The sequence below is a fragment of the Choristoneura fumiferana genome, chromosome 6 (genome assembly GCF_025370935.1).
Source record: "Choristoneura fumiferana chromosome 6, NRCan_CFum_1, whole genome shotgun sequence".
Taxonomy (NCBI): domain Eukaryota; kingdom Metazoa; phylum Arthropoda; class Insecta; order Lepidoptera; family Tortricidae; genus Choristoneura; species Choristoneura fumiferana.
In genome coordinates, this window is record NC_133477.1 from 392,784 (window position 1) to 414,604 (window position 21,821).

A 21,821-nucleotide genomic window follows, 5' to 3' on the forward strand; every position below is an offset into this window, starting at 1 on the left:
GCACTAATGGGGGTATTAACGCCCACCACCACAGGAAACATTTGCGAAATAGTCTAAAAAACCAACGAGCTGAATATTAAGTACATTATGAGCGAGAATTTTCTGACACATTTTCCATACAGAAGGTACTTGTTTAGGTTAATGCATTCGCTGTCGGATAAAGCGCTCGAAACTTCTGCAGGTGATGCATTGTGCATTAAATGCCTACTGATTTTGCGTAAGTACTTATTACTTCTTAGTTTTTATTTAAGACGTCGCACTTGTTGGCGTGACAGCTGTCACGGATCCACTTCTCTCTCGTGTCGAAATATTGTAGGATATGCGTAGAGCATATGCAATACATTGCTTCTTCAAAAAAAACATAAATTAATTACGATTTTATGAGACAAACATTTACGAATTAGATATTAAGGAAACCATCCCGGAGCTATTAGGTACGCTTAGCAGCCGCCCGTAGCCCTGATTATCCCGGACGGCGCTTTGAAGTACCCCCCCCCGCTCCCCCACTCCCTACTTCCTTGATCATTATATTACTTCACAATTACATCAACAATTAGTACTCGTACTCAGGTCCATTGATGTCTTTAGTTGGCCTTGTATCTGTTTGATCGGTAAAAATAAAGTATTGCTTAGTAAAATAATAAGAGCTAAGTGTAACACGTCCTTACGTCCATGTTAGTAACCCCCCCCCCCCTCTAAAATCTAAACCGGTGGGTGGAAAAAATTAAGGATGGTAGTAAATAAGTAACTATATACAACTTACAAGAAAACTATGACGGTCAAGTTTTCTTGAGAATTATTAGTTAGTAGTTTAATAAGTGTACTATCGAGCTGATAGAGATTTCTTGACTGACTGTACTTAAAGTTTTCGGCAAACTTTATACTCTGCGCTAAGTAGGAACATATCAGCTGTCCTCAGGCGATTGGGGCGCTCAAAACAACAACAATAGATAACCATTTCCATGCACTCTTTTAAAGTTACTGGTCTGCATCACACTTAAACAGAACAAGAGCACCAAAACAATAACTTGCCATTTACAAAATATTAATGGCTTGGACAAAGAGTGCATTGAACGTCGCAGGAAACACGCGGGGTTTCCCTGTCACGTGACCTGTTCAGAATCTGACTAAAATATTGGGCTTGTAAAATGTATTGTGGTATTTCGGGAAATTTTGTTAAAATTCCAAAACCACGATCATCGGTGTCAATTACTTAGAAGAACATAAAAATACCGACTCTGTATAGGTAGGTACCTATGTATAAACAGCGGTGCCGTGTGGTTTCAGAAAGTCTCGATTCCTGTTGTCTTTTTACATGGTAACAAATACGGCAAACTTTGTGTACACTAACTCCAAATGAGTTGCATTGCAACTTTCAAGGCCCTGTTTCTCAAAGCTTACAAGTCTTTAATAATGTTTATTAGTGTTAGGTCTCTTAAATAAATAGAACGAGAAAATGAAACTAAATACTAATATTATTAGCCTAGTTAATTCATATGCTTCGAGACACTGCATGGGCTCTGTTGTAATCGAAGACATTCTAACTCACGCTTCTCTTACGCTCCAGGTTGCCTTACAAAAATGTTCGCTCCACGCCACCGATAAACAGGGCCCAGCACGGACACACGTAAATATTAAACGAATATTTTATTGGGCTGTAGTAGGCCCGAGGGGTGCGCGGGAGGGGCGCCATTGAAATGGGCCGGGAATCGAATCCGCAATCGAGTTAGCGCCGATTTTCATGCGCTGCAAAACAATCTATGCAGCCCCTGGGCTTGTGAAATGTTTTTTTTATTTCAATAAATCGTTGCATTTTGCAACCTTAAATTAGATATGTATATATTGTGTTTATAATGGCAAGTTAGTCAACACCATCATCACCGTAAGTCAACACCATCAGGTAAGTGCTTTGACAAATTTTATGGCCAAACCTACGCCAGAAAAAATCCAAAGCTGTTCTGATTAGTTATCACATCCACCTTCGTATTAAAATAGTATTTTATGTTTTCAATCGTATAACTTCACCCTTAGGGTGGTAAAGGGCGTATACCTTTACTTGTCCGAATTTCATTTGTCCGAATTTAACTTGCCATACCAACGTTTGCCATAAAATATATAGAACCGTGCTGTTGTCAGGATTTTTTTAAATGCTATCTTATAGAATGCAGTAGGTTAGGTTAGGTTAGGTTAGTTTAATATCAACTCTGGAGAAAATACTATTTCAGAAATAAACTACTTTATGGCAAATGAAAATTATGGAAAACGATACATTATGGCATATGAAATTCGAGCAAACGATAGAGAACCGGGAAAGGGATTTCTCGGCCGACTATAAGAGCTGCAAGACCATAGGATTCCAGATGTGTTGCAAGCCAAGACCGGTGGGTTACCCCTCATCCGGCGTGTACTTTGTTTCCCTGAAACTCACTTAGCGTAATAAATACGTATCGCATAAGAATCTCCCGTCACCTCTACAGACCTTTTCACAACTACATACTTTTATTGAGACAGTGACAAGCACTCGTACGTACGTTAACCTTAATTAACATAAGTAATTTAAGTACCAACAGTGAGGCCACCCGGTGCGACTTCTGCCCGGTGAAATAAACACCGTCCGGCGACACGAGGCTACATCCGGCGCCGGACGGCTGCGCCCGCGCCGGAAACAAGACGGGGTTTATCGCACCGCCGATGACTCAATTCAAGCCTTAGTTTATCGTTAGCTTCCATAAACACAATACTTACCTCATTGCGTCATTGTCTTATAGTACTAAATGTCTTAGATAAAATTTAAAAAAAAATCTAATTTTAAGAATTTTAAATTAAAAACTTAATGTTACCACAGTGTAAGAAAATGTAGTAAGTTCTTAGACTTTGATGTTACGAAGTTGAAAAAAGGGGCTGTGTAAATTTTTGTACTGGATGAATTGAAAACCGATTTAGCTTAGGTAACCGATTTTAAAAATTGTTTGACCTATGGAAATCTCTGCGTATGCGACCGAATTAAAATTGCACCTCAGCGACTGAAGACACTTGACGCCGCTACATCCCTCTAGCTTAAAGTGCGAATGTTTGACAGGAGTGCCCTGAAGTACCGGTGCAGAGTCGAGGAGGGACTGTATTGTGCGGAGCATCTGCTTTGTACAGAACTATAACTGCTTTTGTTGTTAAATAAATCAAAATGAAAAGTTAATGATAAACCTGCCTGACTGCTCCATTATCAGACCTTGGGCAGAGATTCTTGGTGAAACTACACTAACTATTCTTCGGGGCTAACTATTCTAACAAGCCCAAACCCAGCTAGATTATGTTGTTCTATCTCTACGAATAAATATTTATTATATTATTGTATTGTCATCACAACTGGCATAGCTTTGGGTTAGTGACACATTTGCGGTAAACAATCAAGTTCAAAGATTCCATTACATAAATAGTTATATAGTTATACATACGTGAAGCCAATACGAGCATTTAAGTGTGTTAAAAAGTAGTACGTCACGGCTAGCCTCAGAAAGACAATTTTATTTTTAGTCGTGATAAATTGTATCAGACAAAATTGAAAATGAATGGACCCCGCAACTGCCGCGCGGCGGACCGAACTGGGCACGATTGGTGCGGTGTAGTGCGGCGGAAGATCCGATAAACGTTAATAACTGCATCCGGTGCAACAGCCGCTCTGCAAGCCAAGCTGCACCCGGATAAGATGAGACCTCTCGGCCCGGCGGCCACACAACGTACCGTCTAGAATATACCGGGAAGATAATGGGCAGTGGTCACCTAAGCTTACCATAACGATATTAGCTTAGCTGTTACCCGCGACTTCGACTGTGAAAGATTCGTTTATCGCTTCCCGCGGGAGCTATGCAATATGCAATAGTCCGCCATAAAAACTTTCATATCTCCTTCCTTGGGTACCAAACTATTTTCATACTGAATCTACATCTACATTTAAACAAGAAGAAGAAACAGTAGACGGGCAGACCAGACAGATAGAGCTACTTTCTCTTTTATAATAAGTAGGTATTAGTAAGAATAACAATACCTATTTCAAGCAGAGGGTTATGGGTTCGAGCCCAGTCTCGCACCTCTTTTTCGAATTTGTTTTTTATTGACACCTTGACTTTTTTTAATGTACGAAATTACATTTAAAATTTACCATTAGCTTTCCTGTGAAGGAAATCACCGTAAGGAAACCTGCACACGCCGGCGATGAAATTTAATAGTGTAAGTATGTGAAGTTCCTAATCCGCACTGGGCCCTCGCGGGAAAGAAAGAAAGAAAATGCGTTTATTGCCAACAATTAGGTAGGTATATAATAAATATAACACAAGAAGGGTACCTACTCTAAAAATTAAGTTAATTTACTAACTATATGCGGGTTCTATAAAAGTCCGTGAGACCTGATTTCTAATGTTGTTATTGAAGGGGTTAATGAACTTTTATAAAAATCCCACTACTACGCTACCTACTACGAGTATGGTGAACTCATAAAAGAAGGCCTGCGAGCTCCTCCCAGAATGAGAGGGCTTGGTACGTGGACGTATAAAGACCGAGGTGATTGAGAGCCAAGTTAGTTAGTATAAAGTGTTACCAGATATTTATTTATTGACTCTTTCTTTGACGTCCAATTTCTTGTCAATGGTAGCGCAAGGGTGTGCGGTCTGTGGCAGCCGCTGATGCCGCAGTTAATTACTGCGAGGCTGCGGCCGGAGTGAGTTACCGCGCGCCGCCTGCCGAGTGCGGGAGTGCGGCGCCTTTGATCGCCGCCGTGCCGGTGCCGCGGTGGCGAGCAGAGCAAGTCACACGTGCCGTGTCGATTGCCGGGTGCTCGGCGCCGGGTGCCCCGTGGTGAAAACATACCACATTAGTTTATGTTTTTTTTATAAATTCGCTTGCTCAATATCCGCTCCTCTTGCATCGCGTAAGTAGAGGCGTCGTACCAAAGTACCAACTAGATCTTCAGGAATCCAACCTACTCATCATTCTTGTTACATCTCACAATATTATCTAGACTACTTATCTAGTGGGGTATCGTTATTTAGAGCTCGTTGACTAAATAAATTGTGATTTCTTTGTTAAAAATATTGGAAAAGAAAGGAATGAAAAATGCTATCAAAGAAACCTTTTTTTTACAAAATTTTATTCCGAAGAAGAATTGTTTAACTTGTCATTGACGGATTCATTCCACTTCTCAAGGAACGTGTTCTAATCATTAGAAGCGTCGGCTCTACGTCAGCAGCGGTGTGATGGCAGCATCCTCCCCGCGCCTCATAAACCGCTTTATTATAAGTTGGTCCGCGGCGGCGTACCTACTCGTGTCGTGTGCACTCGCCTGCGCTCGGCGCCGCGGCCGCGGCGGGGTGCACTCGTATTTCACTTCACACCTCATTCACGCTTTGTTTGTTTGCTGGAGAAGAATTTAATTTCGCGCTACGACGTGCGGCGGGAAGACTCGCGCTCCGTTGCTTGATTGTGGCGCTGCGGACCTCTCACTGAGATTTATTCATGCTCCTCATCCTACTGTAATCCTACCAACATTATAAATGAGAAAGTTTGTAAGTGTGTGCGTGCACGTTTGTTTGTGTGTGCGGCTTGAAGGATTTAGATATCATTCGATACATAAGTATCTGAACTTCTGGAGTACTTAACTTTTGTTTCATTTCTCATGAGATTGGAGTAAAATCACGAAATTTCAACCGTTAAATCTAGAGACATGAAACTCAAGTGTTGTTTTCGGAATTCTCATGGGAATTGAGTAAAATTAATATTTAGACGAGCGAAACCTCAACTACTTAAAGCCTAGGTCTAAAATAAATAAACAAGAGTGTCTTGTATCCCTGATTCTCAATTCTGCCAAATTTACCAAAGATGCCTCTTTTCAATTCGCAAAAAAGTTAACACAAAAAGAACTACATGTTAACGATTTATATCAGTGTGGTATTGGTTGCGGGCAGGCGCAGTCACTCAAGCCGGCAGGGCGCTTGTTCGGATAACGATTCAGCTGGCGAGTGTATTATATCAAACTTTCCAATAGTCTGGAGGCGTTCGACTGAATTCCCTCCTCTCTGGCGAAGCGTGCGCCGCGCCGAGCTCAATATCGAAGCTACAGGTTTCAACTGGTGTACCTACTGTACTGCCGTTTCGGCAAAAATATGATTCGCCAAATTTCACTTCCCAAAAAACTTATCGCAGTAGTTTCATTTCCCAAACGAATCTTTAGCATATTAACATTTCGCATTTTATGCATTTGGTCAAATTATCATTTGGCATAATTTTACATTGTCAAGTTTTATTACTAGGTACGTTTATTAAAGCAAACTTTTTCTTTTGGATAATATTATATTTCAAAAAAATGATTGTTCAAAATAACACTTCGCACAAGAACCAACCACAAAAACCAACTGCTACCAGAAAAGTACTTAGGTTATGTTAGGTTAGATAGAACTGCGTCCCCACGGAAACAAACTGCTGCCAGAAAAGTAGGTTATTATGCCATCCAATATTTCGGGAAGAGTACTTTATGCTAAACGATACATTTGACTAAATAATTCTTGGTAATGAAACATGACTAAGTAATTATTTTCGAAACAATAAATTAAAATATTTTGCGACGTGATAGATACTTTGGGAAAAGTTTTTTGGCCTTACATTAGTAATCCGTTTCAACTGGTTGGTAAAAAAGTTCGTGGTCTCCGCGCGTGCCGGGAATGCGGCTTAGCGCATAGCGGCATGCGTCAGTTCGCTTCCGTCGGAGATTTTAATAAGTTTTAGTTAACATTCACCATTTGTGATACAAAATTATATGCTGATGGTACTCTCTTGGATATGGTACTTAAACATTGCGTTATCGTCGGGTCTAGATAATTAAACGCATTAGAAACTGAAGTGTTAAGAAGAGGCAACTTCGATCAACCTTGTACCCACGCCTTCTTGCCTCGAATGCTCTCAGTTCTCAGTACTATTTAAGTATCTTTAATAATGAGATTTAACTCGCTACACAAAATCAAAAAGTAATCGTTTTCAAACGATGAAATTGAATGCTAAGAAGTGTTCCGGAAAAGGCGGTATTCGCGGAAACTTTGCCAATACGGCGGTATGATAGCGCGCCGCGGGCTGCGCTCCCAACGGGCGCCGGCCGGCGGCTGCGTCCGCGGTTATTGCACTCCACTGCAGGCGCTGCATTCAGATTATGTTAATAGAAACAAATTCTCGCTTTGCATTTATTAGACTTTGCATGAAATACAATTTTGTTTTTCAGTCAAATGTAAAATTATTTTCAACAAAATCTCATTTGTACCCCGTAACGTGTGTGACTGAAATCGTTGTATTATTTTTCTTTCGTAGTATAAGTATTCCAGCAAATTGGGATAACGAAAAACGATTAGTTCCAGAGCAATGATCAATTTTATTGAGTCAAATATTTCAGAACTAAGTAGGTATAGGAGTTCGGAATTCATAGCATCACACCACAACATTTTCAGGAATCGTAATATAGTTATTAATCAACCACACCCTATATAATGATAAATCATTGTATTCGGTCTATTTAGTCTCCATCATGATTAATTTCATACTTTTAGACCGCATACGCGTTTGCGTTGGGTATGGGGAGGGGAACCAGCGTGAGAACTGTGTTACGCCTGTCATACGGAAGGGGCCGTTACAAATACGAATACAATAAATCATTTGTTTCGGACTTCGAATCCATAGTGTTAGTAGTTACAAATTACAATGTTATCGCTATGGTTAGTAATTTTATAATTAATTAATTACAGATATACTGCATCCCAATTCCCAACTGCACTCTAGCTGCGATTGGAACGGGCACATGTGTTACAGTAAGGATGCAGTTGGAATGCAGCCCGTCTGTAAGGCTGCGCTTCAACCAGAGCTGTGTGAGGATGTGTTGCGAGGAATGTGTTTTGATGAACTAAACGCTTCATTAGCCTCGCCTCGCTCCGCTTACCTGTTTCCACCAGAGCGGTGCTGTGCGAGGATACGTAAATTAAGTTTTTCTATTGGTTCGTGAAAAATAACAAATTCCTCGCCACACATCCTGGCACATTTCTGGTGGAACCCAGCATGACGGGCGTATGTTGCATTCGTTCAGAACTTTTTGGGCTGATCGTCCCTCAGCTGCAGGCTGCCGGGCGTCATCTCGCAGATGAAGCTGTAGAGTCCTTCGCAGCCGAGGTCGTCCAGGACGCCCAAGCGGTACACAGCGCCGCACTTCTCGCCCGCCGGCTCCAACACGGTGTAGTTGTTGGGCTCGCCGACGAACCACTTGCTGTAGCCGGCCTCCTCCAGCGTCTGGCCTGGGGGGGGGGGGGGCAGTAACGCTCAGTATCACAATCAGTGAGAACATATGGTTCATCGAGATACTAAAATAGACATGGTAAAAAGGAAATCGACTATTTGTTGCTACATTTCGCGGAGATATTGTTAAGATGATGATGATGATGATTGTTAAGATATTGGTTACTTTGAATGTGATAAGTATCATAGTCATTGAAATAGTAATACAGCAACTATCGTTAGATTAGACGGGAAATTCAATAGAAAGAGAACTAGCTGATGCCCGCGACTGCTTCCGCGTAGAATTCATTTATCTTATCACAACTGCGTGTGAACCAACTAATTTTCCGGGTTAAAAACTATCCCATATTGTTCCCCGGGACTCAAACTATTTGTATACCGAAATTAATTTAAATCGGTCCTGCGGTTTTCAAGTGAAAACGTGACAATCACACAAACAAACAGGATTTCTAATATTAGTGGGATATCCATCCCACCCATTGGTTTATTTTATAACAGTCCCTTAAAGTTGTCAATTTGTGTGTCAGTCTGGGGCCACTCACCGTGCACGGTCATCCACTCGCCGGGCTCGTCGCGGCTTTGGAAGCCCAAGAACACAATTTCCTGAACAAGGACAATTTATTTGTATATAGGTACAAAATGTAAAGGCAAATACGATTAAGCAGTTGACGCCAAGCAATGGGGAATTGGTATTTTGTTTATTTGTTCAAATATATTTTATTGTGTGATGAACCGAATTGTGAAATAACCCCTTACATTTCTTTTCAGAAAAAATGGAACTGACTACATAAACCTTGAAAATGATTTTGTACTAGCTTGAAGTCGGTGCCTCAGCACGAGCCAGCAGGAGTGGGACTAGAGTCGTCCACGTCACCTACATACCCTATATTGAGCTTCAATCACGCTTCAGCCACTCCTGCCTGCTGGCCCGTGCTCAGGCATCGGCTTCAAGCTAGTAGAAAATTATTTTCAAGGTTTTTGTAGGTATAGTCGGTTCTTAAATTTGTCAGATCAGTTTGAAAGAATCATTAACTTAAAGCTTCTTCTTAGTCGCTTGTTTATATTAACCATATTCATTTATAGGCGCACGTGTAGGTATTACTTAGTTAGCTTTGACAAGTTCCGTTGGCCATCTACGGTCCTCTTCATCGGGTCCAGTTCAACAAATGATACTTTCTGAATGGAAATACTTGACTTTATGCTAAAAATGCCAAAATCGCCATATAAGGTGTTCCCATAAAATTTAATGGTTGCCCATGCTTGATATTCCTAGGATTCCATCATCAGATCTTGACTTGGTGCCAATATGGGACCAGAAGTATGCTTTATGACATAAAAAAAGAATTTTCAAAATAAGTCCACTATTTAAAAAAAGTAAAAAAAAATCTACAGACGAACGTAGAATATTACCTCCTCCTTTTTTTGAAGTCGGTTAAAACAAGATATGTATGTACGTTTTAAATCGTCAATTAGACAGAAAGTCCGACATGGACCACCCACCCACGATGAGAACCTCCACTCTGAATCATATTTGTTATATTTAACGTACCTTGCCAAAAGTGGTGCGCGTGGGGATGAGGTGGTGGGGGAACCTGGCGAACACCGCCCTGATGACGGCCGCCTCCTCCTCGCTGTTGATGACGGCGAGGTGCGCGCCCTCCGCCGCGCAGGCCATGTAAGCGCGCGACCACGTGCGCGGCGTCGTGTGGAACTTGTAGCACGAGCCCGTGCGCGTGTCCAGTGTGTACCCTGCGCACGCGTATTACCACGTATACGAGTATTACACCTAGATATCGGACGGGCATCGCCGACGGTGTTAACAGCAAACAAGTACATCTTTGAGAGATAATGATAGGACAGCATTGGGGTATCACTGTATTATATTATATGGATGGGTTATAAAGCAGTGCCGTGATGCGTGTGTGGTGGTTACCGTTGTCGAAGGTCCCGCAGGCGTTCATGACGAGGTCGGGCGTCTTCTTGCGGAAGCAGGCGTAGGGCCGCGTTATGGAGCACGGCACGTCGGCGGCGGCGCCGTTCGGCAGCAGCAGCACGCACTGCTCGGCGTCGCCAGCGTTGTCGGGCTCGCCCGCCGCCCAGTGCAGCGGGATGCGCGCCAGCGGGACCCCTGCACGCAAGCCCGTGGACAAACTACGCTGTTAGAGCGTTTTCAGATTGTCCGATCCGATAACGGTATCGGACGCCGATACGATATCGGGGCAAGTAATATGTATGAAATATGTGTAGCTATATTTCTTAAAATCCGGCCCGATATCGGATATGGGAGCCGACACCGATATGTTGGCGACACCATCGGACGCCCGTGGGCTGTCGGACGATAATGTTTGTGTGTGTGCTATACGTGTATCTGAATTGTCTCTGCGTATGTGCACTAAGATATCGAGCAAATGGCCGTATCGGAACGATTTTGTCGGGAATATGTGAAAACAGCACAAGGTGTCGGCTATCGGGTGTCGACCATCGTCGTCCGATACCGATATAGGATCGGATATCTGGAAACACTCTTTATCAGGTGGAATGATATGTCGCTCCAGTAGAAGAATAAGTGTCAAATGACCATCAATCAATCAACGATTAGAGGTGCATATATGCATATAATATCTCTGCCCGCGCATCAGACAAGAGCCGATGTCAATCACGTACCTACTCGCGAGTGATAGGTCTAGATCAATCAAATGTCCTGCTCCTAAATGGTTTTGGGTTTCGTTCAGTATTGACGCTCACCCTCGACGGAGGCGAAGTCCCCGCGGGAGAAGGTGGCGTGGATCCCAGTGAAAAGGCCGTAGCTGAGATTGTGTTCTTCCATCAAACTCTTCAGCGCCAGCGACATCTGTCTGTTCACCGGCGACGCCAGCGTGCCGCCTGCCCACAGACACTGGGTTACTCGCAAGATTAACAAAAATTCAAATTCAAATTCAAATTCAAATTCAAATTCAAAATTCAAATGATTTATTCAGTAAATAGGCCGCAATGGGCACTTTTACACGTCATTTTTTTAAACTACCAGCGCTTTCGGAAAGACCATCTTTGCCAAGAAGAATGCGCCGCAAGAAACTTGGCAGAAAGTAATTTTTTCATAAAAATATAATTACAAATAAAATACTTAAAAACTATATGATACAATATTAGAAAAAAAAAATTCTAAAAATAATAATAAAAGAAATACAGGGATGTATGGGGTCCCTTAGTTAAAATACTAAACACTAACTATATCTACGTTCAGTGGAAGTGTAGAATGCTTTCACCGTCATAAATTTTAAAATAATAATAACAATAATTTAGTTCTGAAATATACATTTCAGGTCAAGTAACCATTAAGCTTTTGGATTTCGAAGGCAAGTTCACGTCTGCCGCCCCCAAAGTTAGCTCACACGCACTCATGTCATGCTCTGAAAGCAGAGCGGTACCGAGGGCATGGTATTGCTTCCGTTCCCATAAGCTCTATGGGATCGTCTTGGGAACTTCGACGTCGCGAGCCTGTGACTAGAATTTAAACTAAAAATATAAAAGTTTAAAATCCATTAGCTTAACAATATACAGCCTTAAACATAACAAGGGGATGTATAAAGTCCCTGAGTTAATAATAAAATTATTATACAGCAAGGGGATGTATGAAGTCCCTATGTTAATAATAAAATTCCTAATCTAAATAATTCAGAGATGTATATAGTCTCTAAATGTCAAAGTAAACTAATAAACTAATAACACGAGGCAATAAATAGATGAAAGCCTGAAATTAGTTTGTTAAGAATCAAAAGTAGATTCTGCACTATAATAGGGTGAGACTCTGAAGCATCCCAGCCGCCGTTTCTCGAGAGTTATGGAAAATTGGAAATCGACAAATAATACAGGGTGACTGGTAATTGGACCTATTCCTGGAAAGGGGTCATTCTAAAGCTTATTTGCAATGTTTTTGGCCCAGTCAACCAGGGGTACAAATTTAGTAGTTTTCGAGTTATTCGAGTTTTATGTTTTTTCGAAAAACACCGCCTTCCGAACTAAAAGTAGCAATTGTAAAAAAGTACATGCATATAGATTCCTTCAACAAAAAATTATGTTAAAAAAATATAAAGGTTTTCAAAATGTAAGGTTAATAAATCACAAATCATCATTATTCTTTTGCAAGTTTTTTAAAATAAACTACAATTATTAAAAAAAATGTATCACACTTCATGTACAAATTACGGAATTAAATTTCTCAACATTTCCAAAAAAGTAGAAATATTGACACCTTTTACTAAATTATTATAAATAAAATAAATTTTAAAATTTAATTTTAATTATTATTAAAATTTAATTTTAATTATATTAAATTTAATTTTAATTATTATTAAAATTTAATTTTAATTATTATTAAAATTTAATTAATTATTATCATTTTTCATTTCATTTTTTTTATTAATTTTTATTGTTAAAAATAATGATAATAACAGAGCAGGTAGCGCGTGAGCTGAAAGCGTATAGGTATGTACCTGATCCGAAATTGGTTTGTATTGTATTGCAAAACTCTATTTCACTTCTCATGCTCGTAAAGCTCATGTTTATGTTGGATTTAGGCGACATGAAATGACTTTTTCACACCTCTCCTTCAGAAAAGTAACTTTTCCTCCCTGTCGAGAGGGAGCAAAGTGCAACTTTTCTGTTCAAGGCTTTTCTAAGTGTTTTATTGCAAATGTCAATTTTTGAAGTTGATAATTGTAAAGTCACGCTATTTTCTATGCTGGTTGTTCTTTAATAATATTTAGATATTTTTTTTTTCAAGTTTTTTAATGCTCGTGAAAAGTGTTGTTACCTTCTAGGTGGCAGCGCAGGCGCGCCTCGTGCCAGTTGGCGGGCACGCGGTGCAGCTTGAGCCAGCCGCCCGCGTCCGGCACGAAGCTGTAGTCGCTGCGGTACTCGTTGCACACGCCATCTGACACACACACACACACGCACACGCTACACGTCGCCATACACCAAACCCTAAGTCGTATTACATGCCCTCAACATTTACTGATGAAATTTTTTCATAAGCTAGAAATCTTTTAAGTATATGGATAATAGAGTTAATATTAAATTGAGCTCAAAGATGAGAACAGTATGCCGTTCCATATGAGACCTAACTTACGCTTTATAAAATTGCAAGCGATAGCCGACTTACCGAGCGATACCGCTACCACCAACAGCAGAAGTAATGCCAACCTGCACTTCATTGTTGTATTCAAATCAGACTAGCTCTGCGGCCTCGCGGGCGGTGAGTGTTGGTGCGTCCTACACGCTGCTCAATAAATGGCACAGTTTTAGGTAAAAAGTAGATAAGACTCGTAGGCAGCGGTAGCGGACCTGACCTGCTATCAGCGGGACTTTTTTTTTCAACTGGATGGCAAACGAGCAAGTGGATCTACGGTCAGCCAAATAAGTGCTCTATCAATCTATAAATTTTTAAACGAATTCCTATGAAATGAAAATGTTGCTACACTTGAACTATCAAGTAAAAATTTTACATGGAAATGTCTGAACATATCTACGGCAGAGCTGGCTGCCGTAAAGCATATCAAATTTTACGAGAATTCGCAAAAAAAAAATTCGTGGAAAAAGATACTACAGTGCTGTTTTCAAATATGGCATTTTCTTATAATATTTTACTTCGACTTCAACATACGGAAAATTACACTATAGTGTTTATTGTAATGGTCGACCAAGAAAGTTTCAACTCTTGATTGCGTTAAATGTTATGATTAATATTCGTTTACTTAACACATTCGGCCCCAGTGACACAACGTCTGTGACTTTTTAGCTCCCGTTCCCTTTCTAGTTTGAGTTGCCGGGGCCCAACGTGTTAAAGAAATCCAAAATATAACATGTAGGTAAATATGGTAAATAACCTATAAATAACCGTATAAAATGAGTTACTTTTGTCCAAAACAAATTAACAAGGTTTTTGCTAACCATAGTAAATTATGATATTTTAAACGAAGCTCTATTTTTAAATACACATTGTAATGAATCAATAAACCTCAAATCGAAATAAATCAATATTCATTTACAAAATTAGAAACAAACGATTTATTTGCATGCATGCGAACGTTGATAATTATGTAAGTTAAAACTGCTCATTAAATCAATCAATGATGTACTACCGGCTGGTTTTATGCAACTAGTTATTATATTAACCTACTTGATTGATCATATACCATATAGACTAAGAGAGGGCCGTATGCAACCCTACCTCATCGAGTAGCAAGATGCAACTTATCTATAGGGTGGTGCATATTAATACCAAGGACTATATATAGTCCTTGGTAATACTTACCTACTTGCTATACTCGATGAGGTAATTTTCACCTAAGAAAATTATCACTTTTTTGCTCACTGAACAAAATGCTCCAGGTTTATGCCAGGCAACCCTGTAATTTAAGATATACCTTTTTAATATACACCACCCTAGATAAGTCGCATCTTGCTACTCGATGAGGTAGGGTTGCATACGGCCCCCTCTTAGTCTAATACTTATACATTTATTTGAACGTTCATATTAACGACGTGTTCCCACTTTCGGCGGCACCCGGCTGCGGGCTCTGCCACGCGAGCGCCGCCGGGGAACGAGCAAACTCCATCCAAAAATCCGACCAAGAGCCACGAAATAGGAGGAGACACGCCCGAAATAGGATTCCGTAGCCATTACGAAAAAAATTAAGTGATATTTTTGTAAGGATTTCGTATTTTGTAAGGATTATTCCAAGTTTAGGTATATTTTATACCTTAGGCTGCTATTTCCTCTTAAACTACCTACTAATAAATCTCACGAAAACTTAACTGTTATAGTATTCCTTGTAAGTTTGATATACTTACTACCATCCCGAATTTTATCAAATTTTTCCACCCACCGGTATACATTTTAAAGGGGGGGGGACGCTCGATTTTAATGAAAATTTGCACTTTAAAGTTGAATATTTTGCAAACAAATCACTGAATCGAAAAGTCTTTTTAGGGTCTAATGGTTTTAAAAGACCTATCCAACGATACCCCATACTACAAGGCTGGATGAGAAAAAAATCACCCCCACTTTACGTACCGTAATTTTTTTTTTTATTTTTTTATTGTACCATTTTATCGGCATAGTTTACATATAATATTCGTGCAAAATTGCAGCTTTCTAGCATTGATAGTCCCTGAGCAAAACCGCGTACGGACAGACAGACAGACAGACAGACATGGCGAAACTATAAGGGTTCCGTTTTTGCCATTATGGTTACGGAACCCTAAAAAGGAAAGTTTTTTGTAGAAACTATCAACCTAAAATCTTCGAAAAATTCTAAATCTTTAGTATAATGGCGTAAACCAATTTAATCTGACGCAACTTTGTTAAACGACTCGTTATGGGTAGTGAACCTTTAAAAGTGAAAAGTACAATACAATGTTTAATTGCTTTAATTCCAGTAGTTTCGTGGAAATCGTGGATTCCCCGATGTATGAATTGAAATATTATCTGCAGCTGCAATTTAAACATTGTGTGCTAATTCAACAGTAATGGCAGTTCTTATCATATCATTATCAGTCTTTTTTTGCCGGGTTTGCCCCAAAAGGTTAAGCAAACAGTTAAAACTGACCTATCGCTAAATTTTTCCAAGTGCGAACTTTTTATCACCGATTCCTGTCCAGACAAGGAAAATACAATCGACCTTTTTAGGCAAATCGCCCCGGGTATCAAAATTATAAACAAAGAATCGCTTCACCTCCTTGGTTGTCCCGTCTTAGATCAATCATTTGAAAACTTCGTCGACGCAAAAATTCAAAATTTCAAAGCAACATCGCACCATTTGGCCAAAATTAATCTTCATTCAGCCTGTTAATCATTAAGCTTTGTCTTTTTGTCCCAAAATTTACATATATACTTCGCGGAACCCATTTTTGGAAATATCCCACTTTGACTTCAAAATTAGATAAATTAGTCGTAGAAACACTCACTTCAGTTTCCTTTTGACGATAGATCTTGGACCCAGGCTACCCTACCCATTAGGTTCGGCGGCCTTGAAATCCGTAAAATTTCTTGTGTTGCTCTACCTGCGTTCTTGTTCTCGGTGCATGGTGCACAAAGCCTTATAGCGAAAATATTAGATCCATCCATTGGATCTGTGGAGGCTGCACACTGCTCCGAGGCCATGAACGTTTGGTCCATAACCTGTCCCGACACGGACCCGCCTGCCAATCCCTGCTCGCAGAGGCAATGGGACGAGCCGCTCTGTCAACTAGTACGGAAAAACCTTTTAGATACGTCAACTAGTTCGGCAGACCGTGGGGGCATCAATAAATCAGCCACATCGTTGTCAATGCGGCGCCATGGTGGACATACTGGGTCACCATGGCCTCTCATGTGTCCGGAGCGCTGGTAGGATCTCCCGCCACGCCAGTATTAACGACATCATCCGTCGGGCCCTTGACAGTGCGAGAGTTCCGGCAGTCCTCGAGCCCAGCGGGCTGGCCAGGGACGACGGCAAGAGGCCTGACGGAATGTCGCTGGTGCCTTGGAGCATGGGTCGGCCGCTAGTTTGGGATGCCTCTTGCGTTGATACCCTAGCACCGTCCCATATTCCAAGCACCAGCGTCACCGCTGGCGCTGCGGCATCCTCGGCTGAAAGCCTCAAACGCCGCAAATATGCCGCCCTGGGAAGCAGCTACATGTTTGCGGCATTTGGTGTTGAAACCTTGGGGCCTTGGGGGCCAAGTGCGCGTCGGCTGTATAAAGATTTTTCGACGCGCCTAATAGAGGCCTCGGGCGACCAGAGGGCTGGCCACTATTTCGCACAGCGTACAAGTATCGCTATACAACGAGGAAATACGGCCAGCCTTCTGGGCACCTTACCCGTTGACGGCGATTTAGGCCAAATTTTCTATCTATAGTTTAATTATGTTTTATTATGTTTGTTTTTAACAATAAATTCATTGAGTGATACTCACAGAACCGGTCTTCAAAATGATACTCATTTTGATCTCAAAACGATATTGAATTTATTAATAGCGATATAATTACTTAATTAAATTAATGTGGCCGACAACATTGTTGATATGAAACTTTAGACGTGAAATATATTAAATGCTTTGTCAATTATAACTGCGTTGAGGCGCCGCGGGGTTCATTTCGGCGCTGAAGTTTGAGACAGGATACACTTGTCTGCGCGGCGGGACAAGCAAGCTTAACCGTTATTTATTACAAAGGGATAAGATTTATTTTTCACAGAAGAGTTCAGTGGGGATATTAGCGGGCTTTACAAAACTTGGTTTACGAGAAGTACCTACTACTCGTTAGTCGAGAGACTGCGAGCGTGCAGCCGGGCGGAGCGCATAACCCATAAGTAACCCTACTGAGTTAGAAACACGATGTCGTGGCTAGCTTATGGGAACGGAAGCAATACCATGTCCTCGGTACCGCTCTGCTTCCAGAGCATGACATGAGTGCGTGTGAGCTAACTTTGGGGGCGCGACGCGGCAACGCGCCGCACTACGGCGCCGTGCCATTTAGCCGAGCTTAGAGTTGCAAGAAAAATCGTGCAAGTTACATTAAGGAGCGGCCACACCGCTGCTTAAAATACGCAAACGGTGCGGAATCGCAGTGACGTGCCGTAAACGTCACGACTTTTGTTCGGTAAAGATCTGACACAATACACGTAACAACCTTATTACGTGTAATGTGGATCTGACGTTTACGGCACGTCACTGCGATTCCGTAGGTATTTTAAGCAGCGGTGTGGCCGCACCTTTACAATGCAAGGACGTAAAGCCAGCGAGTTTGTAATGGTCAATCGAGCACCGCAATGTAATACAACTTGCACGATTTTTCTTGCAACTATCTATAGTCGGCTTTTCACATTACGATGTCATGCGGCGGTGATTTGGCCAAGCCCTAATTGTTTTTGCATGATGTATTCTGCTTTTGTTATTGGAATTTGCTCTCAAATAACTTTATGTGGTACATGGATAATATTATCGTGTGGTATAATCACCAGCACCAGCACCAGAACCAGTGTCCGATACAACAAAGCGCGCATAAATACTTCCAGGACCGGTAGGACAGGACGTGTCAGATTATATGATTTTGCATAACACCATTATCGGCCGTGTGGCAACTATCCTCAATCTCTTCATTCAGTGCTGGAGTTGTGATGGTAATTTCACACTTACATGACTGCACGCGAAATTTCCCAGTGCCGCTACTTTGTGCTATTAGTTATTCCGTGTGCTGCGGCGAGGCGGCCGCGGCCGCCGCAAATTGGCGCCCTTTGAGAGAGGTCGTTATCATAACATAACGCGCTCCGCGGGCTGAGGTTGAAAAAAAAAAACAGCATCAGTGGTGATCTGTGGGGTAAAAAAATCCCCTTGTTAATTAATGCGATGTCATTATGACGTTTACTGTGAAATGATTCCAGGTGGCTCATGAATTAAAGTCCTTGAGCGTACATTTATGACAACTGCCAAAGAATATTGAATCAAGGTGGGGGAAACGTTTTATTGTATCGGGTTAAGTTATATATCATTTAATCGTATTTGGTCTAATATCTATTTACCTTGAAAACATCAACCCATTTTTTTATGTACCCTTATGTAGGTACCTTCACGGTGTCATCTTTATTTGTTTATGTTGGATATAAGTTCATTAGATCGTAATAAAAATGTATCGTTTGTGCCCAAATAAATATTAAAACATTACGAATCAAGAAGTGTTTCAGCTAGCTAATAGGGTCGAAGGAAAAAAATATTAAAATTAAAATATTTAGCGTCGAGTAACCTCAGCCTCGGCCCATCATAATGGACCTTCCAATTAAGTGTTTAGTTTCACAAAGCCAAGCTGGCGGAGGGTAGAGGTGAGACGTATTTACTGGAATAGGTTTTTGGAAAAGGTTTTGGCTTGGACGCGTGAGTACGCGTTCCCGCCCGCGATTCTTTTAGCGTACGAGTATTTAGGAGTACGGCGGCTGACAACGTTCCGCCAACTTTAAAACAAACATTTATGTACACTTTTTTATTGAAAAATTTATAAATCCTAAGCCTATGTAAAGTATATGTAGGGAAGTTTTTAGTCGGTATTTAATATAAGTTAAAATTAAAAAAATATGAAGTGTGAAGACTGAACTATGACGCGGAATTCGTTAGTTCGATATTCGTAAAACTACTAAAACTGTACGGTTTATACGCAATCACGGGATCGCATTTACGGGAATCATTTTGTTTACGCAATGAGTCAATGAGTTAAGTACTCGTAGATACTCGTGGGCCTAGTCTTTGGATCTAGTCTTTTGTGGACGCGTACTCGCAAGACTCAGTCCGCGATTTGCCAAGTACGTGTCACCTCTACCCGCCGGCCCACTCGTTTTAGCCCTTATTTATTCTTAATACGAAGGACACCGGAGGCGGAGACGTTGCGACGGCGACTGGGCTCCGGCCGATCGAAGGAACGTGTCTCCATAATTAATCTCGTTTGAGTTCACAAGCAATGACTCAACATAATAATAATAATAGAATAAACTTGATACATAAATATGAATAAACTAAAACGGTTACATTGATGAGGAATCCGGAACCAAACGGTTGTTTTGTTAAAAGAAGATATCCACCAGTAGCACCATATGAAGCAACATAGGTTGAGTTGAGGTTATTGACAAAAACAAAAATGTACTTAGTTTTTTTAACATTGCGTTTGTTCTACAAATTCAAAAATTACAAAAAAAAACACCCAAGTGCGAGCTGGACTCACGCACCGCGAGTTCCATAAATTTGTAGGTATCTTTTAATATATCCAGTGTTAGCAGAGCCCTCCTCCTGAGCAAAATGGACGCAGTTTGGGGACATTTGACATGGGTTACTGACGTAGACAAGCAGACAAACAGCAGACGAAAATAACGAAAAAACATTTATAAGTAAACTTAAAGAATTCATGATAGAAAAATGATAGATAATAATGTTTTTTATTCGACTGGATGGCTGATCACCACCGCCCGTAAACATCTGCAACACCAGGGGTATTGCAGATGCGTTGCCAACCTAGAGGCCTAAGATGGGATACCTCAAGTGCCAGTAAGTTCACCGGCTGTCTTACTCTCCACGCCGAAACATAACAGTGCAAGCACTGCTGCTTCACGGCAGGATTAGCGAGCAAGATGGTGGTAGCAATCCAACTTTAAACCTAAAATTGCTAAAAGCTTTGCTTACCCCATTTGGGAATACAGGCGTGATGTTTGTGTGTCTGTGTATCATAAAAGTATAATTTAATGTGATTGTAATCTATAGCTATAAGATACACTAATTATGAATTATATAAAAGTTGCCCTCTTGTATAAATATTGCTGTGCTCAACATGGTCCGTACCGGTCCATGATGATCAGATCACATATCCTTTTGTAACATCTACTCAGTGTAACCATACATTGCGGAAAAGCAATAAGTATTGAGTATTGACATAAAAATATTTGATTAAGGTGAAAAACATTATATAGACGATATAGTTAATATTTATTTATTTAGTCCATTTATTTAGTCAAATGTAAAAAGTATAGTTTTTGTCTTATTTTTAGTTTTACATTAAAGTTTGCCTTGATTTTGCATTTCTATGAACTTATATAGCAACAGGTCTCACAGGCGCTAGGATAAGCGTTTACTATACAGAAAAACGATCTTCTCAGCTCCAAAACAATTACATCGTGGCGGGAGCAGCGACAAACAGAATAGCGCCGAATAAAACTGATTGTCTGACGGACTCAGACCCGAGCTTCGGCTTCAGTTACAACTTACTTCATAGTTTATGAGCGCATCGCATGCAGCGGGAGGGGGAGGAGGGGGGTCGCGATGCGCTTTATGACCTCGCACTTCGCACTCCGCCGGAGCTGCATTAGATGCAACATGCAACATTGCAGCCGCCAAGTGCCTGTTCCCTTCACTGCAGGCGACGCGGGCGCGCTGCTTGCTGTGCTGTGGAACACGGAACGGTCGCGCTGCTACATTGTATTGTATACATGGTACCTATATACCTACAGTCAAATGCAGTCATGTATTCGAAACTCATAAAACTCGCGCGATGTGTGGATTACTCGTACCAAACGCTTTTCAAATACATAGGAACAAAATTTCACACTACTATATTTCTTCAATTTTAGCCATGTTCCATTTTCTAGTACCACTGCCAGCCAATCAAAATATTTATTAATCGTACACAGTGTTTTTTTTTCTCATCCAACAATCCTATATATAGTGTGGAGTATCGTTGGATAGGTATTTTAATGCTAAGACGATTTAGTGATATGTTTGCGAAATATTCAACTTTAAAGTGCAAATTTTCATGAAAATCGAACGCCCCCCACCCCCCTCCTCTAAAATCTAAACCGGTGGGTGGAAAAATTTGAAAAAAATCAGGATGATAGTAATATATAAAACTTTCAAGGAAAACTATAACGGCTAAGTTTGTTTGAGAGTTATTAGTAGTTTAAGAGTAAATAGCAGCCTAAGGTATAAAATAT

At 40.8% G+C, this 21,821-nt stretch overlaps 2 protein-coding genes across 2 annotated transcripts in view; both read right to left on the reverse strand.

Annotated features, from left to right (window-relative positions):
• The window catches only part of LOC141428783 (uncharacterized), a gene marked incomplete in the record, with an annotated part of 528,375 nt that overhangs the window by 272,161 nt on the left and 234,393 nt on the right, over positions 1–21,821 (reverse strand).
• LOC141428462 (uncharacterized) lies at positions 7,389–13,582 on the reverse strand. Its single transcript, XM_074088457.1, has 7 exons — positions 13,478–13,582; positions 13,130–13,249; positions 11,062–11,199; positions 10,250–10,444; positions 9,866–10,065; positions 8,859–8,919; positions 7,389–8,315 (listed from the first exon to the last, which is right to left on the reverse strand). Exons 1-7 carry the CDS (start codon positions 13,527–13,529, stop codon positions 8,107–8,109), a joined length of 975 nt encoding a protein of 324 aa, XP_073944558.1. The 5' UTR covers positions 13,530–13,582; the 3' UTR covers positions 7,389–8,106.